Source organism: Streptopelia decaocto (genome assembly GCF_964273445.1).
Source record: "Streptopelia decaocto genome assembly, chromosome: 3".
NCBI lineage: Eukaryota > Metazoa > Chordata > Aves > Columbiformes > Columbidae > Streptopelia > Streptopelia decaocto.
In genome coordinates, this window is record NC_138656.1 from 11,405,205 (window position 1) to 11,431,634 (window position 26,430).

A 26,430-nucleotide genomic window follows, 5' to 3' on the forward strand; every position below is an offset into this window, starting at 1 on the left:
ACATAGTATTTGCTCGTCTTTTGGGCAACACGACGTGCTGAGATTTTTCTGGCTTCTTTGCCTTCCTTGGGGGCAGCGGCATTACAAGAAGGACGGAGGATGCCGGCGCCAAGAGCAGACCCACGGCTTTGTTAACACTGCAAAAAAGTTTTAAACAAGTTTAGCTCAACAGGCACGGGCTGGAACACGTGACCGCCCCAGCTGCCTGCTGTCAAGGAATAGGAAAGGCTCTTTGGCATCGCGCCTAGTAACAAAACTTGGCTTTTCCACAGGCTGTGGCCAGGAAAGGGGAGGTGGAGGGTGCCTTTCAGGTCGCTGTTCAGGTTGAATTCAGGCTACAGGCTCAGCAGCTGCAAGAGAGCTTAGCAGCACTGTTCCCTAAAGGCACCTGCTTTCCTGAACAAGCCTTTCCACCACAGGGCCTCATGAGTAGCATTCCGCAATGGGAACAGAGGCACAGAGGAGTAAAATGACATCCCCAAGGTCCAATATAGAGAAAAAGAAATTTAGTTGAATCTTTCACATCCCAGGTGCAGGATAAGCACTAAAAAGTATGAGGTTTACACTCTCCCAACCTCAACAGACTGAAAAGCCAAAGTAAGCTTTGTCACTTCAGACATGGGGAGTCCAGGCAGATACACACCAGGAACAGAAGCAAGAGTGAAAAAGCTGCTGTGGCAGATCATTTATTACCAGTTTTTCTAGGCTGGTAATTTTGCATGGCCATGAACATTTCCACATCAAAATGTGGTTACATCCCCAAATCCCTCTATCCAGGACAAAGCAGGACTAGGCTCACTGCTATGGAAAACGTGCTGTGCCTCTGGACTCAGCCAGAAGACTGTCCAGAACTGTTTTCAAACTGAAAAAGAATTGTCCCTGCTTAGTTTAAAAACAGAATCTTGTTGCTGAAATTAGTTTCTGTGGTTTTAAGTGGCCACAGGGACCACCTCTGAACATAATTATGTTAGGCTAGAAAACAGTCTCCATTTTACCAATAAATCCTCAGTAAAGAGGGCAGCTGCAGTAGCAAAACACAAAGTGAGGAGATTGGGTGCCTGCCTTTCTATGTAGCCCTTTCTGTGACTTGTCAGAGACACTTGCCAGAGGGTTGCAAGCGCTAAGAGTTGTGTTGGGAGCTCTCCAGAAGCAGCTGCTGGAGGTAACAGGAGAAGTGGTTAATGAGGATGTTGAGTGCCCATGCCTACATTACAAGTGTAGTGTTATCCATGTGGTGTGCAGAGGGTGAAACACAATCTTCCTCTCTTCCTGATGGGTGAGGTGCCCTGCAGAGGATGTGTTCTTGGCATTTACAAATGATCCCTGGCACCTGGAAACAAATTTATTCTCTCATCCACTTGGCTTTGGGACACTCTACACACTTTCTACACATAATGCTGTCTCTTATGTTCACCGCATGCATCTCGTTTTCACTCCTTCTACTTATGCACACTGCACAAGACGAGATGGGTAGCTGAAACATCTATATCAACTAATATAACTGTTCTCACCAGTTGTTCTCTGCATCACACAGGAAAATGAGTGTTGAGCACTGGGACCTCAGGATTTACACACACCATGCAGCTTAGTGACATGCAAATGCTAGTTCTTCAACTTTTGAAGCTGTTTTGCAGCGGGTTTTCTGGCAGTAACTCATTTCCTATGATCTACTATTTAGAGAAAAGCAGTAAAGCAAACCAGCAATTTGGGCCACAAAATGACTCATCCTGAACTCCTTGCATTTCTTTGGACTGGCAAACTATAATAATCAGGACAGGCAGATGCAAGTCCAAGGAACTGGAAAAGTCCCAGACCCTTTAGGGGATAGAGGGCCAGACACCCATGATCCAAAGACAATCCATCACACAGAGAAAGATACTTCCTTTAATGAAAATATGAATACAGAGATCACTGAAGAAACTGGTTTTGGTCAGGGACAAGAAATGCTTTTAAAGTACGATTACAATAAAACAAAATGAAATTAAAAGCTTGACATTAGACTGTACAACACACACCTCATCTCTAGAAAGAGGCACTTTCCCTTTCTAAAATTAAGAAATTAAGATAATTAAGATAATTAAGAATTATCATGGTCTGTGTCTCCAGTGGCGGGGAAGGCACCATGCCTGGGGCTTACTGGCAAAAACAAACGGAAAAGAAGCAAGCACAACAAACTGCAACAGGTAAAATTGATTCTGGGTGTCTTCTGATGAAGCTACAAAGGCAATCTGGCAAATAACCCACACGTTACTCATGGACAGACAAAAGGATTAGAAGAATTCAACGGGGGTTGCAGCTGAGTTTTGCAGCTGGCAGTGCTAGTGCTGGGTTGCCTATTTGGGACTTAAAGGGACACATCTCCAGCAAGTCCCAGGACACATAGTGGCAGGAACGAATCCTTAGGAGGAAAGCCAAAGGAGGTGTTAGAACTGGGTAAACACAAGAAAGAATTATCAGACTAGCCATGTCTGTCTCAGTTCTCAAATAACAGATGTGAAACATCTACTAGAATACCCAGCATTGCTGAAAAGGCACCAGAGTTGCAGTGAAATACAGCTACTTGAACTTGGATATCCAAGCTGACAGAAAAATTGAAGAAATGTGTTCCAGGGCTCCTTTTAAAACAGCAAAATATTACATAAAAACATTTCCCTGTACAGTAAAATTAAAATTAGAAACATTAACATTTGCATCTTGCTTTGGCTAATATTAAATTTCATCACAGCTAATAGAAACCACCAGTGGCTGGTTTACAACACCCTAAAAGCAATGAAAGGGAGCTCACTCACTGTGCAAAACTACAGATTGCTCCTAGCTCTGTGCACCTCAAAATACATTGTGGAGCAGAAAATCCTGACCCCCCCACGAGGGAACAGAGAAAACTATGTAATTTGCCTTTTTATTTGAGACCTTCCACCTTTCCAGAGGAGAGAGATTCCAGAGCTGCCTGTTAGGAGGAACTCTTCTCCTTGTATTTCTGGTAAGCATCCAATATCTCCTTGACAACACTTGGATCATCAAGTGTGGTGACATCTCCCATGTCGCTTGACTGTTCAGTGACCACTTTTCTCAGCAGCCTTCTCATGATCTTCCCTGATCGGGTTTTAGGAAGACGTTTCACCACCTGCAGAGAAGGGAAAGACTTGCCTATATTAGAACCTGGATCCTGCTGGAATCCACAAGGAAATTTGGCTGAACTCTCCCAAGCCTGGCACACTATCTCTCTAGAATTCTTATTTAAGTGAACATTATTCCCCATTTACTGATTGTTGTGTATCTCCAGGCTGGGTGCTGTAGGATGCACAGTTCTTTGGAGAACAAGGTCCTGAATAAGCTGTCAATTATTGAACTAGAAAACTAGTTACACTTGAAAACTCAGACACTGATGATGACACAGATCTCAACGTATCACCAGAACAGACATTCATATTCCCCTTTACAGGGCAGGAATAAAACACACAATACTGCACACCAGCTACAGGGTCTCCTTCTCAAGGGATAACTCCATGCCTTTCTTCCTAACCTGAAGAATGTTACATGTCTTGGCTATGCTTCCTGCAGAGGACTTAGCAGTAGATTCAGAGGCTTTAGCATAAACATGAGCCTGCTAAAGAGTTCTCAGGCACTGAACAGGGGTGCTAGCAGGTCTCACATTTTGCTACATGATCAGGCCAGTAGGCTGCAAAATTCCAAAGCATTAACTAACATGCAAGGAAGGAGTTGTAGAACTTTTCTGCAGGTCTGCCTCCAAACACAGGGAAACAGAGGTGTCTCCTTGCAAACCTGCAATTTCTGGAAGCTGCTTCAATCTACTGAGGACATCCTGAGCTGTTCCAAGTTGAATGAGCTACTCTTGCCTGCTCCTGTTTTATTTTGTAACTGTCTCTTGGTGTCCACCTTCCCCACATGTGGCTAAAGCAGAAACCCTCAAAGCGGTCTGGTCCACTCTCTGCCTCCAATCAGAGAGTGGAATGGATGCAGGTGGGCCTTGGGAGGTGGCTAAGGGGCAACTTCATTCATGCTCCCCAAATGCACAAGGGGAGCTGCTGAAAGGTGAGGAGGCCTGAAACAGAGCCTGGAGTTCATCAGTGGTCCCAGCGTCTAGTTGAACAGCTGTCAGAGTTACGCAACAGAAACAGCAAGTCCTTTGAGATCTGGGGTTGATGCAAATTATTAACACAAAATCACAGGGCAGTGGAAAGTGTCACTCTGCCTCTCAGTGACACTGAAGGTTGTGGTGTTTCTTTACAGTTTGGCAGGATTTTGTCTGATCTATTGTACAGGGCCACAGAGAGCAGTGCTACACTGCTTCAGCAAGGGGTTAGCTGAGGGCAAGAGCTGGATGGAGCAGCAATGCTGCTGCATGATGAACAGGGACATCCAGTACATCTTAAGGCACAGGGTGAGCCTGGGGTTCCTCTCTGCCAGAGCTCTTCCTGAGCGCAGTTATTTCAGCATTCTCTGTATCTCATTTAAAGGGCTGTTCTGCACTTGGCCCAAATGGAGCAGCCTCAGGGTAGCTCTGAAACAGCCCCACCAAGAAGCTGCTCTGCAGGCTGGAGCAGCTGTAATATCCCAGCCACCCTCTGGGTCACTGCTCATCCTCTGGCATGGAGGAGCACAGGCAGACCACTTCACCTGCCTTCCCCTGCCTAGGGATCACTCCAGCTAGTTGTCTTCCTGCTGCTTCATCCTGCCAGAGAGGGACAACAGCAATATTGCAGGCAGGAAGGTGAGGCTTGTTCAATGTGACCATTCCTGGTCCCAGTTACAGTCTCCCACTTACCAGAATGTGGTCAGGCACAGCATATTTTGCTATCTTGGAAGCCACTATGGTTTTGAGCTCTTCTTTGACACGGTCTACATGAGCTGTCTGCTCCTTTAACACTATGAAAGCAAAGGCACCTTGAAGACAAAAAGCAGAAGCAACATAACTCATATTACATCCTGGCTGGCAAGACCAGGGATGTTCATTTGAATGCCAAGGCAGGTTTCAAGTCCTTCCTATGTGCAATCAAAGGAATGCTAAGAAAATCATAGATCCTGTCTACAAAAGGGAGTCAGACTCCAGCCCTCAAATCATGGCCCAGTCTTGTCTTGGCATCTGTGGACCAGACTGATCTCAGTGACAATGACAACTCAACATAAATTACCAAAGTGTCACTGGGATCAAAAGCTGGCCAACACAAATCAGCTATTCCCATTCTGTTCAAAGGACATCTCTGAGCACAATCCTTTTAAATGAAGCTCTACCACATATGTAAACACTATGTGCAAAAACAGTTTAGGGAGTAAAACCTACACCCAGCTAAGGAACATGGCTGTCTTTGCCTCTTGCGGCTGCAATGCCAGTCAACCTCAAGATAACTGCTCTCCTGTTCCCTAGGCACCCCCTAACACACACCCCAGGTTATTATACAAATTAAGGAAAGTGTATGTAGGTTTCACATCAGGACACTGGTTTTCACGTACCTTCTCCTTTGATCTTGTGAGGATATCCAATCACAGCTGTCTCAGGGACCTCAGGGTGATCAGCCTTCACAAAAAGTGAAACAAAAGTACACAGAGCGTAACAACTGCATTGAGCCCTGCAGATTTTGCTCCAGTTGCTCTAGGAACAAAACATCTTGCCATATCTCATCATCCTCTTGGCAGATTCTGCTGAAAGCACAACAGGAAAGCTGGATGCCACCTTCCTACTGGATGGTCAGCTAGTGGCCACAGCCATGTCTCTGGGAGTAGCATTTACTCACTCAATTTGCCCTGCTTTTAAACTCTTACACACTCCACTAAGCCTGCTGCACACCAACCTGAACTTGCACTAGCTGGAAATCTGCATTCTCTTTGTGCTCCTGTATGTGCATGGCTATGGCCCCAGGTGGTGACTGGCCTGGCCAAATCACAAGTAAAACCAGTCCTGCATTGCTTTGTGCCACAGGGAACTGTTGCCAGCAGAGCAAAGTGAAGCTGCCAACATCACAGTCCACATTTGACTGTTTACTAAGTGCCCAAAACATACCAGAAGGCAGAAAGAATCGGGCTTCTTCATCTTCCTAGAAGGGGAGATGGGTTGTTGTGCCAAATGCATATTTTTATTATTATGCTACGGAACAGTGATTTATTCTGTCACACTTCAGAGTTTAATTTAACATTCTTCTGCAGTAAGAAGAAAATTTGGGTGTACAGACAAGAAGAAATTGCATAACTGAATCCCACACCAAAGACTGGGTTATGCTATCTTAGATTAAAACATGAAAGAAAAGAGCATGGAGCAATCTAAGCATATAAATAAGTTTGCATATACACATGCATACATGTACGTTGAATGAGAGAGGAACTGTATCCTATATCTATGATCAGAAACCCACACAGACAAAAAAATTAGTCACAGAGGAGACAGTGGGATCCTCTGTGCCATGCAAACACAGCTCAGGTTTAGCAAGTGTTACACTTAAGTGCTATTTGTAGGCAAGGTACATAATGTAAAAATGAATATTCAGCTCAAGCTTTGAAGAGAAATGCTCTGAGGATTTTATGTTTTCAGTTCCCTGAACTAATACTATTTTGTCTCAAAATGACAGGCTAAATTTGCAGCTGACATGAATCAAGGTTGCTTCATATTTAACACTGCTGAATTCTCAGGCATACTCAGCTAGTTTGAATGAGCAAGAACCACAGATTTGGGAAGGAGATGTTAGGTGTTAGCAGAGGTGAAGGAACAAACAGGACAGACAATCCCCTATGGAGACTCCACCAGCATCCAAAATTACAACTGCAACAGTACAATGTCACTGAGAGGAAACACAGCTCTGACAGTTCGACTGCAAGGACTGCCCATGGTGTGACTCCTCCCTCACTTGTCCATTTGATGTCTCCTCAATAAGGGAGATGTTTCCTTTTGCACATTCCCTATTCATTCTGCATCACACTGTGTGTATGCAGGGGCAGGATTTTGAAGGCAAGAGACCCTGCGTGTGTTTAAATTCATAAAAATTCTTTGAATGGCCATCTTGCCCCACAGATATGCCCTGTCAAGGGATTTCAACCTGCTTAGGACTTACCATTGCATCTTCTATCTCTGCCGTTCCAAGCCTGTGTCCACTGATGTTAATGACATCATCCATGCGCCCCGTTATCTGGTAATAGCCTTCCTTGGTTCTGTAAGCACCATCCCCCGTGAAGTAGTAACCTGCAGCAAAGACAGGTGGGCCATCAGCAGTGGGAAACATGCCAGCCTATTGCTTTGGGCTCCGATGCAGAACAGATGATGCTCTAGATGGCGAGTAGGGTAGGGTGGCTCAGGCAGGTCACAGGGCCTCCTCAGCTTACAGCTGCATGACCTGCCATACACCATAGCCTGGAGAAAAGGAGGCTGAGAGGAGACCTTATTGCTCTCCACAGCTACTACTACCATACTGTAGCATGGAGGGTGTTGGTCTCTTCTCCCAGGCAGCAAGCAATAGGATGAGAAGAAATGGCCTCAAGCTGCACCAGTGGAGGTTTAGATTGGATATTAGGAAACATTTATTCACAGAAAGGGTTGTCAGGCATTGGAACAGGTTGCCCAGGGAAGTGGTTGAGTCACCGTCCCTGGAGGTGTCTAAAAGACGTGTAGATGAGGTTCTTAGGGACATGGTTTAGTGCCACTGTTAGATTAATTGTTGGATTCCATGATCTTGAGGGTGCCTTCCAACCAAAATGATTCTATGATTCTATTTCCCACTTCCCTCTGCCATCGCCAAACTTTGTCTGCTCCTCCTGAGCTGTGCTGGCTCCTAGTAAGCACATGAGAAGTGCCAAGACAGCGGAACTCAGATCTCTGCCAAGATGGGCAAAATCACATTAGGCAATCAGCAGTAGCCAGTGGCTGATGTCCCTGTAGTAAAATCAAGTTCAGCAAATACAATGATGCTTCGTTTGATTTACAAAAGCAAGGGGGTCTGTCTGATCTCCCTAGGTTTTATATACCTACAACTGCATGGCAACTGTGTACTCAGGCCTGCCACAGACAGCTCTGACATAAAACCACTTCAAATGCCATCTGCCATAATCTATTGGTCAATCACAGGTATGCTGCTAGCTACACCTCAAGCTCATGGAAAACTACAACTGAAAGGGAGCAGTTCTATTACACTTGGTATGTGGGAACACTGCCAATTTTTTAATCGCTTATACTGGAATGGATAAAATGCCATTTTCCCTCCTGGCTAACAAAGGATCTGACCCCAGATAACAGTCCTCCTCTAGCACATGAGCATGGCATAAAAATTGCTATCAGATTAGCTATGAAAAACAAAAAAACAAACCAAAACAAAACTAACTCAAAAAACTAAACAAACACACACCACAAAACCAAAGAAACAACCCAAACAAACAAAACCACAAAAAAACCCCAACAATAACACCACCACCACATGGTAATATGATGTTTGGAGAGTCTAAAACTTTTGATGGGAACTGAAAAAGATTCTGTAGTTCCAGGAAATTCGAGTCACTAAGAACACACCTGGTGGCACAGATCGTGTTGGCTTTTCATCAAAGCCATGTCCACATCAGAATTGTCCCTGCAGCACTTCTGAGCAGCAATAGGCAGGTAATGCTGTGAAATCTGAAGGCAGTTCTTGCCAGGATCTGTTATTGGCCAATTAATGGACTTTCAGTCATGACTCCTGCCCTTCCAAATCAAACAACTATCAACTAAGTATCAACAAGATTTCAGATGTGAACATGTAGTGAGTAATAAGGGAGTATGGGCTCATTCAGTTTCTACTACCAATTTTACCATTCTTATTTTCCAACCCATTTTGTACATTTTGCAGGATTATGTCTAATTCTTGTCTACCTTGTAGCTTTCAATTCCCTTTCAGTTGCTCTTCTGAGTGAAGACAGTGGTTTTGTCCAATCTCCTACAAAAAAATTATTCCCTGCCACTTCTAATTACTTGGCAGATAAAACCTGACCATGTTTAAAAAGGAAGGATGTAACACAGCCTATGACAGCAGGGCTGAGATTCAGTGATCCAGGAGGTACTTTCCCATCCAATATGCTTACTTCCAAGAGAGACACAGATGGCCCCAAAGAAAAGGCATTTGGACATTAAAATCTGGGCATTAAATTTTTCTAAAAAATACATTCCCTTTTGACAGCTAGAAAGGTCACCACTATCTAAGACCATGAGTGAATGTTTGCAACATGTGAGACACAACCCCAAGCAATGAAGATCTGGCTGGGACAGAAATACCACAAAGTGCTGCTGAAAATATTCAGTGTGCTTCTACTGCAGTGCAAACGGCCTTCCCTTGGCACCTTCCTTACCTGGGTAGGCTTTGAAATAGGCATCAACAAATCGCTGGTGATCTCCATAGATTGTTCTTGCCATGCCAGGCCATGGCTGGGCAATGCAGAGTGCGCCGGACACATCATTGCCTTCTATAACCTTTCCCTGCAGGTTTAAGCACAGGAAGGATGATCAGGTGAACACAATAGGAACAGTCATTGATCTGGCAAGAGTCACTTGGAGAGTCTAAAACTTTTGATGGGAACTGAAAAAGATTCTGTAGTTCCAGGAAATTCGAGTCACTAAGAACACACCTGGTGGCACAGATCGTGTTGGCTTTTCATCAAAGCCATGTCCACATCAGAATTGTCCCTGCAGCACTTCTGAGCAGCAATAGGCAGGTAATGCTGTGAAATCTGAAGGCAGTTCTTGCCAGGATCTGTTATTGGCCAACAAATCTCACTGCGGACTGCCAGGGGAGGGCCACAGGTGGAGAAAATTACCCACTTGTGGAGCTACTACATGCTGTCCCTATCATGACTCCTCACCCCTTAAGGCCAGCAGCACAGCAGATAAGTGAGTCCTGTGATTCTCCAGAATGCAATGCCAGCAAAGGTGACAGCAAAGATATGCTGAGCAGCCAGAGGATGCCTGGGATGAGGCTAGCAGGGAAATGCCCGGACCCCTGCCTTTCACTTTCACTTTTATTAACTGCCAGATTCCCTTACCAAACTGTCTATGGAGGAGACTACATGCTTTCCTGTTTAACAGAGCACTAGAGCACAGATGTGGATCGCTCCACACACTCACAGACCAGCACCAGTTCTCTCACAGACATGCACAGTTGTAGGGCCTCATGCCTTGCACTTCCCTTGGAAAACTCCACTAGTCCCGTTGGCTGCTCCAGTCTTGCCACGTCACTGGATATTTCATGCAGTGCTCCTCCCTGGTTCCCAGGAGCTGTGTGACTTTGGACTGCTCTCATAAATGGAGGCAGCAGCTCTTAATCAGGAGCAGTGTAACACCAACTCACATTCTCATTCATCAGCACGGGCACAATCCCAAAGAAAGGTCTCATAGCCATAGCCGGAACAATCTCAGCTTTCTCCTCTGAAGGCCGGGGGGCAATGCAGATGCCACCAGTTTCTGTAAGAATAATGAAAACCAAAATAACTGGGGTCCAACAGATGATGGATGAAACCAAATGCCAGCTCTTCTTAGCTAAAGAAGAGAATAGAAAAGCCACCTTTCAATAAAAAGCCCCCAAGGAGGAACTATGCAACACCAAGCACCACAGCTATCTGAAAGCAGTGCAGACCTGATAAACAAAGAACTCCTTGTGAAGCCAAGAAAGGCTTAAACATTAAAAAAATATTCTGGCAAGCCAGAATGACACCACCAAGGCCTGTTCCATCTACAGGGGACATTGTAGCAGGCAGAGAGCAGAGAGCTGCAGGCAGGTCCCCTTTGGTGAGGTCAGATCAAGAACTATTCCTCCTCCCTGTTTGCATGGTACAAACCACAAACTACAGAGTGTGGCCAAGCAGCTGCTTCAGGGGAAGAGCAGCTCCCAATGCCCCAGAGCATCAGGATCACTGACGTCTAGCTTGGCTCTTCAAAGGCTCAGAGGAAAGAAAGTACACAGGTACAGCAGCTAGCTTTGCACCAGATGGGCTGCAGACCCTGCAGCAGCAGCGACAATGTGTGTGCATTCAAGAATCTTCCCACAGTCCCGTCCATGGCAAGTCTCAGGCACGGTGAAGGACCCAATGATTCACACTCTGTTCCCTCCAGCCAACCCTAAGCAGGCTCACAGATTAACCCATTACTCCAGCCACCAACCAGCAACAAAAACAGACAGCTCTAACACACACTTACATCCTTGCAGGTCCATCTCACACGAACAGGGCTGCCTGGTGGCAGGGGCAGCACTCGCCAGCTCCATTTCCTACCCTAGAAGTGATCTTACCAGGGAAAGGTCAGATTTACCTCCTGGTGCTGTTTTCACAGCTGTCTTAGCATGAAAAGCAATTCAGGAGTCTGAATTACTGTTATTAATCCACTCCTTCTGGGCAGGTTGAGCTTATAGTCTATTCAAAATTGAACCTTTTAATCATCCTTTTTTATTCCTGCTGGGATGAACATTAAATCAGGTTGCAACCTTAATCAGATCTTTTCTGGTCTAAAACCAATTCAGAAACACAAGAGAGAAATAAAACCTAAAAATCTAAAAATACAGCTCTATAAATAAAGGTATGTTCTGCCACTTTGAGAGTGCATTCTTCTACTGGCATTGCTGAGGTTGTGAAAACTGAAACCAGGGTGTGGAAAGGCTGAATTTGACGATAAATTTGCATCCAGCTACCCTGACAGGGCTACAACAAAGGATCTCTTGGAGGAACCCTAAGCTTCAGACCTGCAGAAAATAGTTTCATATGTGGCTTACACATAAAATTATTTCACATCTCATTGACAGGCATGTATCCACTTCACATGTTTCTGTTTATTTTGGAAGGGTCATCTTGAATTTTTTCAGAAAAAGAAAAAAATACCTCAGACAGCCCCTGTTCTCTGCACAGATAAAAATCTGCATCAGAGCGGGGACCCTGATTGAACTGATGGTTGCTTTTCCTAAGCTAGTACTCATTCTGAATAGAGCACCGCAAGCTATGTTTCAACATGGGTTTAGCCATATCCTTCACACTCAGCAGCCAGCTGCACAAAAGGCAATAGAGTCATATTCCAGAGGCAGCTGCATGGTGGCAGGGGTGCTTTAAAAATTATTTGCATGGCAAAGACCTATTTTAAACTGGTTTGAAAGTACCAATTTTAGCCACTGACAGATGAGAGCTAGCAAGGCTTCTAGGCTCCACCCTGCCCTATGAAGTCTGCCTCTTTAGAGGCAGAACTGGCAGAAGAAAAGCCATGCTTCCATGTCACCTGTGCCCATAAAGTTACCATAGTGCAAATCCACCCAGACTCTAGGCAATAGCAGCAGAGTCTGAGCATGGACAGTGATGCAGGGACAGAGTCTGAGCACGGACAGTGATGCATCAAAACAGGCTCCCCTCTGCCATGAATAAATCACCTCTGGCAGCAGGGTGGAGCATGTACTCTCTGCCACCATCATCTTCACCACCACAGACAGGTTAGACGGATGACTTCAGGGGAAATCCATCTCAGAAGCACCAGCCCAGTCTAAATCTCTGTAAGATGGTGCCAACAACAAAAGCTTCCAGGGCCTATTCAGAGATGTCTTTCAAAACCAGCTTTTGTTCACAGCTTCATACAACAGCTGTATTTTTTTTCATTAAACCAACGACAAAAGTAAAAATACCTTGTCTCTTCTGCACTGTGAAGAAATATAACTGAAACTCAAACACAGCTTTGATACTGTTACTGTCAGAGGACAGCACTACCTAATATTTTAATAGTAAGAGCCATAAGAATTATCCATCTCATCTGCACATACCACACCACTTAAATCACTTCTTGTAATTGCTATCTCACTCATTTGCTCATCCAAAGACTTTCAAGTGGATTCTTAAATCACCATTTGCTGATCTTTACACCTGCTAGGCTTTGTTAGCTGGCAGCATGTTATTGCTTCAGAGAACAATATGTCATAGAGGACACTGCAAACAGCAGTACAATTAGGCTATATCAACATTGTCTACAAGACATGACACTGCAGGTCCACAACCAGCATTCATCAAACCTTTTCTATGATCTCTTTCCACACTCCCTTTACTTTCAAATGGCATATGTTTCCAAGATTAATTTGGCTTCTTCTTTATTGGAAGCACCAACTGTGGAGAAAGATTGATGCTACTTTCTAACAAAATCAATTTCATGAATATTCATCATTATATTATGCTTCCAGGAGCTGGTAACTGTTTACCTGCTAAACTATGCCTAGTTCAAGCATTCTGCACTTACAGACTGTCCAGCAGATGTTCTTTAGTCTCTCACCCGACAGTTGTTGCTCAAAAAAAACAGGAAAAATACAGTTTAACGTAAGATCTAGCCCTATACTTCAGAGGAAATAGGAGACATTTGCACGCACCAGTTAACTGAAGACAAACAAACAAAAATATTAGGGCAAAAAAAAGATTCTTCTTAACTCCATCACTGGACAATAATCAACTGTTTATTCATGGTGTTTTATTTCAGAGCAGAGAGGAGGAAAGCATACAGCACCTCGCCAGTCAGCTTTCCTTCTGCTCAGCATATGAGAACCCAGATGGTTTAAGAAATCAGTAACTGAAGTAGATAGTAGTTAAATTGCTGCTCTGAATTGTGAGGTTGTTTTATTTCAAATCTGAAAATAGAAAGAGTCTGCAAGCCTGGTCTGGATTAAATGAAACTTGGTTGTGTGCCAGAAGCTAATTCATCACATTGAAATGGGCCACAGGGATCCTGGAGAGAGAGCCTGCTGGCAGGAATAAAGATGAAATCAGGAGCAGCTTGACTGGAAAGGGAATGAATATTCTGCCTAATGGCAGCTAGAAATTTAAGAGTAGGGATGGCGCTTTTTTAGCGGAGGCAGAATGCCAGCAGCTGTGCTGCATCCTTGGAGCCCATGGCTCCATGGCAAACTGTGGTCCACGACTTGAGAAGGACATATTGCGAGACAACTTTAGCTACTCCGGAATGTTGGTGTCCAGAAGAGAGGGCTGGGTGCTGAGGATGGAGCCAGGAAGGAGCTGCAAGACCCCTTCAAGTGCAGGGCCCCACCACCCAGCAGCTGTGGCCTCCCTCCACTGCAGGCCAGGGAGGCCAGGAGGCAGGGACCAGCTCTGCTCCAACTGGGCAGGGATCTACCAGAGACAGTTGCTCTGGCCAGCATGTTGCAAATGGAAAACAAGCCTTAACTGATGCACACTCCTGTTGCCAAAACAGAAGCGCACTCCATTTTGAGGCATCAAACATACAGGGTCAAAGTGACTACGGCATACTACTTCACTCCTGGGAGAAGCTGCTCCCAGGCAGCCCTGCTGGGTGACAGCCACTGTCCCCTACTCACCTGATAAACCAGCAAGCCTCAACTTACTCCCTTCCAGTCTGTCAGAGAAGTTGCACTAGGTGCCTTTGACTACACAGCTTAGTTTTCCATCTTCTACTGACTGTTTCCAGGAAGGGAAATAAAGCACACCTAAGTCCAGATTGTGGCTACATAGTGCTGTAAATGCCTTTTCATAAGACCATATCAAGGTCAATACAGTTGTATAAATAATCAAAAGTGAGATTTCCACCTCAATCTGCCTACTCCCAGCTTTACCCAGAATTTCCATCTCTGCCTTCTGTTTCTAGAACCAATTGATATTTTCCAGCATTCAAAACATCAAAGAACATTTAGAGGGGAAAATTTCAAAAAAAGACAACATTGCTGTTGCTTTGATACATTGTTACATTGCTTTTGTGTGCTGAAACTGCCCAGTGACTTTCAAAAGCTTATCAAAATGTCAGGAGGGTTTTTTCGACAGACTTGTTGGATCAAGTTGAAATGGATTAATACTTCTCTACCCACCAGCAACCTGTCAAGGGTCAGGGCCCCCCATGCTGCCCGAGGATGCTTTTTACCTGTCTGCCACCACGTGTCCACAAGGGTGCAGCGCCCTTCTCCCACCACGTGGTAGAACCACTGCCAAGCATCATGGTTGATGGGTTCTCCCACTAGACCAAAATAAGAAAGGAAGCAGCCTGAGACTCTGGGGGTTGCAGGCAGTTCATTCTCCCTTCTGGTGCACAACACACTGCATGCAGGATCTTTAAGCAGAACACTTACCGCATTTTTGCTAGGATGTGCAAAGGACTGCAACGCGCTCTTGTAACTGACAAACATTTTCCAGAAAGACCAAAAGGCAAAAAATAAATATCACTGAAAGCACTTCGTCAATGCAGGTCATATACAAGAACTTATAGAATCCTAAATTGTGCAGGAAAATGCTGCTTAGATGACCTATGTCAGTTAAATTCAAAGTGATGTCATTTATCACCGGATAAATCGTTTTAGCAAAGAATGTGATCCTGCAAAATAAGCCAGGAAACAGGCAATGACACCAAGGTTCAATGGCCCCAACTTCAATTTGTTTCTCCTTCTGCTAGGAAAATATCTGAAAAGCCGGACAGGAAGCCTACTTAACATCTATTTTTAATCACTTTGCATTTGGTCAGACAAGATCCTTTGGTACCTTCACTTCATCAGCTAGACCCCCCTGTCTTTTTCAGAAGAAGATTTCATGCCCTTTACCCGATCCCAAGGTCTTCAAGGAGGATCTGTCATATTTCTTCACCCACTCTTCTCCATAATTCAGCAGCAAGCGTATAGACGTAGGTGCTCCATAAAACTGATTAATTTTCAACCTTTGTACCATTTCCCAATAACGACCTGCAAGATCACAAAGAGGCTTTTTATCTGTCTAGCACTGACATACCATCACAAATGCTGAGCAGGCAGGTTAAAAGCCAAAGCTAAAGCTGTGATTAGAGAGCAAAACCAATGGCAACTTCTTTTCTTTCCCCACTCTGGATGCACAGATGTTCCTTAATGTCATAGACACATGTTCCGAAGAAATGGAGCTTACCTCCTCCTGAGCAGGCCGGTCACACCAGACGAGTTTCTAAATCTCCTTTGTCACACTGCCACATCTAGCCAAACCTTAGCCCATCATTTCCTCACCTGGGTCAGGGTACACTGGAGTGCTTTCAAACAGGACAGAGGTGCCTCCATTGCAGAGTGGCCCATATACAACATAGCTATGTCCTGTGATCCAGCCAATGTCAGCCACACAGCCAAAAACTTCGCCTTCTTGGTAATCAAATACATACTGCAAAGATAAATGAAAGGCCAGCTGACTTTCTGTTGGTGGACACAAATAGCTTAAAGGTGAGGTGCTGGATGGAATACATGCAAGGGAGAGTGCAGGTTAAGAGAAGCCAGGCATGCAAGACACAGCAACACAAAGGCCAACCCAAGGTGAGGAAGCAAGTCAGAGGGACCAGTACCAGGGCATCCAGCCTCCTGACTGCTTTTGCAAACATACAGGGAGCATGGCTGTACCAGGAGCTACTCAGACTGGAGCAACAAAGCTACAACCAAAGCCCAGAGGATCTGGATACATAAGGTTGCCTACTCCAGTAAGCTCACATGGCAGAGCTGACCCTGAACTGCAGGGAAGCTGCATGCCTCAGAGGCTCAGACCCCTCACCAATATCAACAGGTTTCCATGAAAAAGCCATTGAAACTCATGTGCCCATGAAACATTTTCTGAAAAAATGTTCTTAGCTACTCAGCTTCTCTAGCAGTGTACCATTTTCCAGATGCTACCCTCTCCCTGCTCATTAAAGTCAAGATACAGATCTCAGAGAACTCATTATCTTGTCTTGATTGTGGAAAATGCTTGTCACTGTAAATCTAACTTCTCAACTGTATAGTGAAGAAGTCCTGACTCATAAGACACATCAGTTCTACCTTTTTAAATGAGAGAAAGTGGATCATAATTAAAAGAAAACAAAACAACCCTTGAGTATGTGCCAAAAGTGCCACATGTGAGTGCAAAGACCACAGAGGCCACACAGGTCAGCTGATCCCTCTACCTAGGAGTGCTAAATCTCACCTTACCTTTGCAAGTGCCTTTCCCTGTCACGTTCTGAAGTACCTCTAAAGGGACTGCAGCTGCATACAGTGACTCCCTGCATGTCTGCATGAGGGTGCAGGATCTATTATACCTTCCAGACTAAGAAAGAAAAGAACGCCTTGGCTATTATACTATCACTTAGAAAAGCTGATGTAACAAATACCCTTGATGCAGAGCTGGAACTTGCACATTCAAATCTAAAAATTCAACTGTGTGAGCCTAAAGAAAGAAAACCTCGGCCTGAGTTGTGTGTGATTACAAACAGCAGGATACCACTAAAGCCAGATCTTTCATTGCAGTCCTCTCCACATTTCACTGTTACCTTTTTATATGCAGAGCTCAGACCAGAAGCTTCAATGAGCAGTACCTTGACTTTTTTTTTTCTTCATGAGAAAGGGGTTTAAAACAGTTAGCCTAGATCACATAGAAAAGCAGCACAAAGGTACAACCATAGAGCATGAATGTAATTTTTGATCTTCAGACGATAAGTACTATGCGAAGAGGTTGTTTCAAGAGTCCAGATCCTCTCTAAAATAAAAAGGCCAGCATCCCACTACAAAATACTACAGTAATATCCACGTTACCAACGCCAATAAGATACTTCGCAGAATCTTCTCAGCTGCATCACTTTAATGCCTGCAACACTACCACATTTTAAATGCCAAAGCAGCAGCACCACAGTTTCCTTCCTTTTGAAACTCTAGGCTTTGCTTTGCATGGTATTATATTCGCCAGGAACAAATAATGAAGATTATTTATATGTTCTCAGACATCTTTCAGTTTGTTTACACCTACTAAGCCAATTGGGCAGCGAACACAGAATACAGTAACCACCACCAGGTCAAGTACCTCTTGGTAGTACTGTCGGAAGGTAAGCAAACCTTTTCCAGAGGATGTAGTGGAGTTACCTTGTGCGTGAGAGCAGTGTACAGCAGGTATCCAGCCTGGGTGTGAATGATGCCCTTGGGTTTTCCAGTGCTGCCTGAGGTATACAGCATGAAAAGCGTGTCTTCGCTGTCCATGCTCTCTGGAATGCATACAGGAGCTGCCTTGGCCATCTCCTAAGGAAAAAAAAGGTGGTAATTACATAAAGACTTTGGCTATATGGAGCCAACCAACATGCCATCTGTAAGCATGTCAGCAGTGTCCAGAGACAAGAACCACTGTTGCTGTTGCCCCCTCACAAACATCCATGGATGTATCATAGGTTTCATGTGCTCACCTAATGGAAAGTTTCCTGTGGACGCATAGCACCTAGCCTCTCCACCAATAGCTTTGCTAGGTGCAGAAGTCAAGGGGAACCAGCCAGATAAAATAGCATTTCAGGGAAAAAACGGTAGGTTACACTTCAAGCTACTAGTAGAAAACCAAAGTGTGATTGCAAACATGAACCACACTTGAGAGCAGCAGTAAGGATGACTGGATACTGTTTAGGACCTTCCTTTTCCTTTTAAAACTGCTGTGCTACAGTTTAACTGTGGGTTCATGTCCCTTCCCTGGCCCCAGCAAAGGATGACTGTTCTGTTGATTTGATCCTCAAATTCTAATTGCTTCTACCCATGAGAAGGAAAGTGCTTTATTCTCCTGCTTCTGTCACTCTCCTGGTACTCCACTGTTTGGGCTGGTAGGTGAGATCCTCTCCCCACCCCTGTGGTCAGAACCATGGGAGGGAAGGATGCAATGTCCTCTTGGCCCAGCTTGTGTGCCCAGTCTGGAAGAGGAAGGATAAATACTGTGCTTTGAAGGAGATGTTTGTGGTCACTGCACCTTGCAGCTGCAGAGGGCTGTCTGCCTAGACTGTAGATTTTTTAGGAAGAGGTTGAACATTTTTCTTACGCATGTACAAACTTGTGGTAATCACTGTGCGTTCCAGATGCTCAACATGTGGCTGTAAAAAAAGCACAGCTGGCTTGCTTCTCTCAGGCTCTGTGCTGTCCTGGATGAATAATGATTCCTGCAAGGGTTATTAGGTGGCTCTTCGAAGGGATTTCTAGGTACTGCCTTTTAACAAGTATACACTGTGAACAAGCTACATTTACAAGTGAACACAACCAATGGCAGGTCCAATCATTTACAAGTGTCTGACAAAGAAAGCTTAGTAAAATATGAAGAGTTGATAGTGAAGAGAAACTGCTAAATTAATGTATACTGTGATTAAGTTACAAAAGACGTACCCATCACTAACCAATTGACATGATAAATGCTTTCGGACCATCTGCAAAATGAGGGGATATTTTTCAAGTTTTAGATCCTTCTGCATAACAAGAAGGAGACAGAAGATTAAATAATACATTGTTTAGAAGCAGAGTGCTTAGTTCATATTTAACTAATAATTATCACGTCTTGTAAGTAAGAAGCTAAACAATTATAACTAACATCATAAATTATTTCTTACTACAGATGTATGTCAAAATTTTCAAAAATTGTAATGCATATGTAATAATTACGTGACTATAAGCAATGCAATAGCATCCAGTCTTGGGAACATTTATGAAGGATGTTCCCCAGTGCCGATAAAATAAAGAATGCTGCTTAACAGTATAACTGACTCTGCTGTTAAAAGTTTATTGCTTCATTTCAATAGCTTCAGATGTGATTCTAGACCTCTAAGTTACAGCATTCCTCCTCACCTCAGCTATTTATTGTGACATTGCAGCACTGCCAATGCAGGCTGACTTGCCAGTTTTTGAAACTAAGATGGAGTTCTCATATGCACCGTTACAACATGAGCTTAAATTTTGCAATAAGCCATTGTGCAAGAGCTGGAAAGCACAACTACTGTTAAGAGCAGTAACAACAGAGTTAACAGCACAGACGGTTTAATTCTTATTATGTTTCAGACTCTACAACTGACAATGGGCTGAGCTCAGCTCTTGGTTCACCAAAGTGCCTCAGGCTGTTTGCAGACTACGGAAAATCATCAGAATGTGCTCTGTGGAATAAGAAAGAGTAAGACAAATCTCTGAATAAAATCTGCCTTCTCTGTTTAACTTAGCCTAGTAGTTATTCCTATCTCACCTGTCTGACCAGCACAGGGACTCCTGCAGATGGGTGATTTCCAGGCATTAATGCCATGAGTACTTTATGTTTACTCCTGCCAAAAACCTGATAAAACTACTTCTGCCTTAGGCTGCAGTCCTGTGTGTACCATCTAAACACATTAAAACAACTGCTGTTTTATTCCCCAAGAAGCACAGGTTCTAAATATTCCCAAGCCATCACTGTCCTCCCATCATGGGGTAATCACAACACTGTCCATAGGCTATATTAAGCCTCCTCTGGAACCTGATTATTTCTGCACTGCCTTTCAACAGTGTCCAGTCTGAGAGAGCATATGACAAACCAGAACAGTGTCTGAACACAGTATAACAACAGCAGCAATGGTATCAGTGCACTCTGGCTCTCAGAAAACACTCATTCTTTAAATCTCAGCACTGTTGGCAAGAGTACCAAAAATGGAGCAGCATACCCCCTGCCCATGCTGAGAAGAATCAGACATAGACTGAGCTGCTTCAACTCACAATCCCAGCAGACTGTAAACAGAGGCAATCCATTTGAGAATGGAGATCCAGAAGCCATAAGGGGCATCTCCTTTTTACCTGCAGAAGTCAGGTCCAAAAGGCACAGACAGAGAGAAATATGATCTGGCCAACACTCAAACCTAAAGGGAGTTATCCAGAGTGCACATGGGTGTTGGCAGAACTAGGTGACTGCAGGGATGTACAGATGCTGTCAATGCAACACAGCTGTACCCATTACCCACCAGGTACTGTGGCAACACAGGAAGAGCAGCACACACTGAAAACCTGCTCCAGAAGCAGTGTGACGGCCAGTCATTGTTGGCAGGTCTCGTGCAGCTACACTAGAGTGCCCAGCTGCAGCACAGTGGCTGCTTCGTAGGCTTTTAGCTCAGCTCACATATGCAAGGAAAGCATTGAGATGGCCTGGTCTTCCTTGGCTGCTGATTTCCAGTGTAGCCCACAGCACATTGAAGACCAACCTCAAATTTCAGAGTGTCTGCGATCTACATTTTCAGCAAGACTCTCACACATACATTCTGCACAGCCCTACACTGCGTCTCTCAGAGATATCTGTGTTAGCTGGTCCCTAAATTTATTGGTGCAGCATATTTCTCTCCCCCAGCACAGTAAATATCATATACTTCAAGAAACATCAGAGAAAACAGGCAAGGTTTACCAACACCAACATACCTCCTCAAGGGGAATATCGTGGTCACCCATCTGGACTTTGTTATCTGTCCTCTGAGCCACAAAGACATGTTTGATGCTTGCAGAGTTCTTCACAGCCTCATCCACAGTTGTCTTCAGCTCTATGATTCGGCCTCCCCTGACTCCCTGGTTGTAGGTGATAACTGCTTTGCATCCAGCTAAAAAGAGAAAAAAATAGCATAGAAAACAGGCTGGTATGTCTGCTAGTATGTGCACCCTGCTTTCATTACTTTGGGGGATGATGTATGGTAAAATGTGTGTGACAAATACTCAGAACTTGTGGGAAACAAAAACACTGAGGAAAACACCTTAAAAGCTGAGACCCAGAGAGATTAGGGGTAGCAAGAAACTCCATAGGTTATCTAGTTCATCTCCTCCACCCCAAGGCAGGGTCTGCTCCAGCGGAGGAGAGGAGGGGTGGGTACTGATCTCTTCTCTCTGCTGATCAATTATATGACCCGAGGGAATGGCAGGAAGATGTGCCAGGGGAGGTTTAGGTTCAATTTTAGGAAAAGACTCTTCACTCAGAGGGTGGTGGTGCACTGGAACAGGTTCCCCAGGGAGGTAGCAATAACCCCAAGAAGTGTTTGGACAACACCCTCAGACACATGGTGTGAACTGTGGAGCTGTCCTATGCAGGGACAGGAGTTGGACTCAATGATCCATGTGGGTCCCTTCCAACTGAGAACATTCTATGATTCTAAAATTCTAAACCATTTCTGACAGCTGTCAGTCAAATCTTCCTAAAACACTCCGATGGTAGCTATTCTACCCCTTCCCACCCGTTCCACTCCAATGCCTATCCTGAACACAAGGAAGTCTTTCCCAATGTCTAGCCTAAGTATCACTCACTGCAATTTAAATGCCTAAATTCCTGTCTAGCAAAGCCAACATGCAAAACAGTTGCGTCCCAGTTACCTGTGTTATAGTGAATATGGCTGTTCCAGACTAACAGCTTATGCACCAAAACCAGTGCAAGGCTTCCCACAACTTTAGTACACAAACACCTTCTTTACCCTTTCTCATCCTCTCTCTGGGGCTGCATAGAATTGTCCATTGCAAACTGAAGTGAACAGCACCAAACTCAGCAGCCTCTCAGAGGTGCTACCCTGCTTTGAGATACCTGCAGCCTTCTGAAACTCACCTGTACTTTGAGAGGAAACCTCCTGGAAGCCACAGCACAGAGCAACACTCTGGAAGAGCACTTAAAACTGTACCACACTATGTTTATTATACAGGGTGTTTCAAAAAGATGGACACAATTTGAAATCACTGTATCTCTGCAATGACAAAGTGCCCATGAATGACACACTGACTCAACGTTGGATAGGTCACATGGAACACCAAGACTTGGCACTACACTCTTGGCCCCCAAGATCCCCAGATATTAAACCCTGAGACTTTTTCTTATGGGAATATGTCAAAGACCATATTTTTGTGCCACCATTAGTGACTAATCTGGATGACCTCAAAAAAAAGAATCATGGCAGTGGTGACCTCAGTGGAAGATGACACTTTGAGAAGCGTTTGGGATGAATTCAACTATTGTCTCGATGTTGTCTGTACAAGAGACAGAGGGAACACAGAGCATTTATAAAAACTTTACTAAAACTAAGTAACTCATTAAACCATTTGTAATTTTTTATGTAATTGTATCACGTTGCCATCATGAAATATACAGCTTTGAAATTGGTTACATCTCTTTGAAACACCCTGTGGAGCTGTGGCTGCATAGAAAGAGCTCTTTAGCCCAACACCTCCACACAAGTGGCCAAAAGTGAGGGATAATCAAACTGTGTACTTGCTCTCCATAGGTTAACTCTACTCAACCAGAAAAAAAGCTTAAAAATTGCTGTAAGACTTATATCCTCCAAGGAGCCATAAAGAAACTGATGTGACTGCTAGGACATAAGCCACTTGCTAGTTTGTTCTTCTGCTGGTATTTTAACATTACTTTTTACCTAACCACACTACCAGTACTTTGGGCTAAGAACAGCTTTCTTTGTACTAACAGCTAACAGAGCAGGGGCAGACTGCAAACACTTCCAGTGCTATATACATAAATTACAGTATGACAATCAAGTGTGCAGAATTACCTCTGTGCAAGAGTCTCAAAGAAACACTGTGATTATACTACGAAAGAACAAATCAGGCCCCATTCCTAAGCTCTGTTTTTCCCCCACAGCTTCACTGTTGTCTGGAAGTAAGCCAGCACAGACTGAATGTTAAGCAAATTATGAAGTATTGTATGGCCAGAGGATACTGCATCTGCCACTAAGGGAAAAGCTCTTCACAGTATGTTGCAAAGGAGAATTACTTATCCTGCCAGCTGAGAATCAACCTTTTCTCTTTCTGCCAAGAAAACACAAAATTTGGATACATCTTAGAGCACTGTCCAGAGGGGTTTGTTCCCCAGTGTGCATCTACTTACAGTCCATGATCCTGCCAGCTAAGGACTCTGCGCTGAATCCAGCGAAGACGACGGTGTGAACAGCACCAATCCTGGCACAAGCCAGCATGGCTGCCACTGACAAGGGAGACACAGACATATAGATGGCCACCTTGTCCCCTTTCTGTATCCCATATTTCTTCAGGGTGTTGGCAAGACGGCAAGTCAGATCCAGAAGTTCCCTGCAGCACAGAAGGAACGTTGTCATGCAAACACAGAACCTGTTTTATGCAGGGAAGTAAAAAAGGATAAACTTGAACGGAACAAGACATCGCGATCACCTCTGGACCTCATCATCTCAGCAGCGTAGGGCATGCAAGGTTTTTCATCTTAAAGAAGGCTGGCCTGGGGTGTGGTGAAAGACAGACTGCTCCTGTCATTGGGGAGAGAAGAAAAGGGGGACAGAGAGCCACACTTGCTGCACAAGAACGAGTGAGAGCCAGATCTGCTAGGCTCCGGCATGGGTAGAGCAGCCAGCAAGCCAGTGGCTGTCCTTCTGCCTCCAAAAGTTGATGTCCATTTTAGCTATTCTTGATGCCTTTTGTACCTACAAGGCTCAGTCAGAAGCTATTGGGAACATGTGTGGGATAAACACAAGATGAACTGGAAGCGTTGTTCAAAGACTCTCAGCACTGTTTATGCTGGGGAACTACTGGAAGTGCTTCACAACTAGCAGCTCTTCCTTAAATCACAAGGATAAACAAAGTGTTTTCATGCATAAGGAAGAAAAGGAGAAGTCCTGAGACACTTGTGTGAGTGGTAGATTTTACAAGGTGCTCATCAAAGCTGGACCACCCACAGCCTGAATTCTTCCGTTGTCCCTTCAACCTGCCATGCCACAGAGCACAATGGCCTCGCAGAATGGAGATACTGCTCTGAGTAAAACCAAAGCCGCTCTCACACAGAGAAACTCAGGAACACCAACAACAGGAACAAAGGCTCTTTTCACAGGGCTTGCTGCTGCAATGTGCTGACTTAATAGCAGAAACATTCCTCTAAGGAACAAAAAAGCAGTTTGTGGGCAATGACTTGCAGGTACACTTATTCTGATGCCTGCATGGGGCATAACACAATTGCAGGCACGTCTGAGACCAAGATGCTGCCATGAACTGAAGAGCAATGTGTGCCTGCAGTAGAAAGGCTTTGAGAAAGAAACAGATAACTGTGCCAGGTGAGGAGTGGTCTCATGCCAAGCTGACCCTCATTGGCAAAACATTCAATACCTCTTCCCAAGTGCTTCAAGACCATGCATATTCCTGCCATCTATATAAGTGCAGTCTGCTAGATGTATTTTTTTGCTTGCTTTTACTATGTTCATGAACTGAGAGTCTCCATGCTAAAACAAATTGCCACCCAGTGTTTTTCTGCCTTGTCCTAAAAGGTCACATTCTCTGCTCCAGAATTAATCTAATGCTGCATTAGAGAAAAATCTCCATGTGGATAAATAGTAAAGAACCAAAACAAAACTGAGCTGCTCAACTGCATAGCACAGGAAGTGAAACAGGCCCCAGACAGGCAGTTGTGAGAAAACAAAATAAAAACCACTTATCTGTGATGGAAAATACCCAAGTGCTTTCAGAGCTGCAGCCTCTTTCTCCTGAACAGAAATGCTGAAGAGCTCTGGCCAGGGTGTCCTTCCTGAGCAACTCTGTGGTTCACCTGCTTATTCAGGACTTGTGACCACAATGGCAGAAGCTGTCATTTGTTTTTTCACAATTAACCCCAGTTTATCATTTACTTAGTGAGAGTGTGTGAGCAAGTTGATAAGACAATAAAGACCAAGTCTTTACCCCCAATCTATTAACTTTGCCTTCTCTTTTGTGCTCTGAAAGGCTGAGATAAGAAGGCCTTGGAGGTCCCTTCATGGTGCAGCACATGGAGGAACAGACACTAAGGCAAAAGGGAAGGTAAAGCAACAAAAAAACACACAAATCCTTGAGCATCAAGCATATCTTCTGGCTCCTGTAGCAGCAACTCCGGCTTCTCCTCCAGTTCAAGAAGGGAGTTAGCAGAAATGCTTTGGGAATTCTTCCTTTGACTACCTCAGTCCTTCACACACATTTTTCTATTTAACAGATAGGCAATTGGTACATGCCAGCAGGTCACACATTTCCAGTACTTAAGCTAGACACACCTCAGGGTGGAACGAGCACCCTGCAGAGTTGCTGCTGTGCAGAACTGGGTAGGACTGACCTAACTGAAGTGAGAAGGAGCAAACCATGGCCATTACTCTCCCTACCTGCTACTGCTGTCAAGCTTGGCATTGTGATCCCTGCATCACACAAGGTTAAAAGAGGCAAGAGCAATTCTGGCCTCAGGCCCAGCACTGCCCTACTCTTGTCACAGAGACAATGCTATCATGTGCTGGTGGGCTGTGCACAGGAAAGGATTTGCCTCCCATCCACACCCGGGATGTGTGTTGGAAAGAAGGCACATCTACCAAAACCACACCAGAGACTAAGCAGAGCTAGATGCTGACACCCCGGAGCTGGTGAGACAGTGTGAAAGAAGGCATCTTCACTGAGCTTCTGCCTGCACTGAAATAAGGGGAAAATTCAGAGTAGGGGAACGAAGCTGGTGAAGGGTCTGGAGTGCTAGCCTTATGAGGGGCAGCTGAGGGAACTCGGGGTGTTCAGCCTGGAGAAAAGGAGGCTGACGGGAGACCTTATCACTGTCTACAACTACCTGAAAGGAGGTTGTAGCATGGAGGGGGTTGGTCTCTTCTCCTGAGTAGCAAGCTATAGGATGAGAGGAAATGGCCTCAGGTTGTGCCAGGGGAGGTTGAGATTGGATATTGGGAAAAACTTCACAGAAAGGGTTGTCAGGCGTTGGAAC

The 26,430-nt window shown here is 44.6% G+C and overlaps 1 protein-coding gene across 8 annotated transcripts in view; it reads right to left on the reverse strand.

The window, feature by feature from the left end:
- Positions 1-1,866: 1,866 nt before the first annotated feature.
- The window catches only part of ACSS1 (acyl-CoA synthetase short chain family member 1), a 31,325-nt gene continuing 6,761 nt past the window's right edge, over positions 1,867-26,430 (reverse strand). Inside the window, exons 1-13 of one of the 8 annotated variants that reach the window (XM_082048802.1) lie at positions 25,145-25,264; positions 23,578-23,833; positions 21,129-21,304; positions 17,826-17,978; positions 15,960-16,107; positions 15,531-15,668; positions 14,861-14,953; positions 10,311-10,423; positions 9,316-9,442; positions 7,062-7,189; positions 5,473-5,536; positions 4,787-4,905; positions 1,867-3,124 (exon numbers count right to left, since the gene is read on the reverse strand). In XM_082048802.1, coding sequence (XP_081904928.1) covers positions 2,951-3,124; positions 4,787-4,905; positions 5,473-5,536; positions 7,062-7,189; positions 9,316-9,442; positions 10,311-10,423; positions 14,861-14,953; positions 15,531-15,668; positions 15,960-16,107; positions 17,826-17,978; positions 21,129-21,304; positions 23,578-23,803 — 1,659 coding nt within the window. In that variant the 5' untranslated portion in view covers positions 23,804-23,833; positions 25,145-25,264 and the 3' untranslated portion in view covers positions 1,867-2,950. Of the gene's footprint in view, positions 3,125-4,786; positions 4,906-5,472; positions 5,662-7,061; positions 7,190-9,315; positions 9,443-10,310; positions 10,424-14,860; positions 14,954-15,530; positions 15,669-15,959; positions 16,108-17,825; positions 17,979-21,128; positions 21,305-23,577; positions 23,834-25,144; positions 25,265-26,430 lie in introns of those variants that run through there. The other 7 variants (XM_082048795.1, XM_082048797.1, XM_082048799.1 and 4 more) reach the window with 7 other exon arrangements.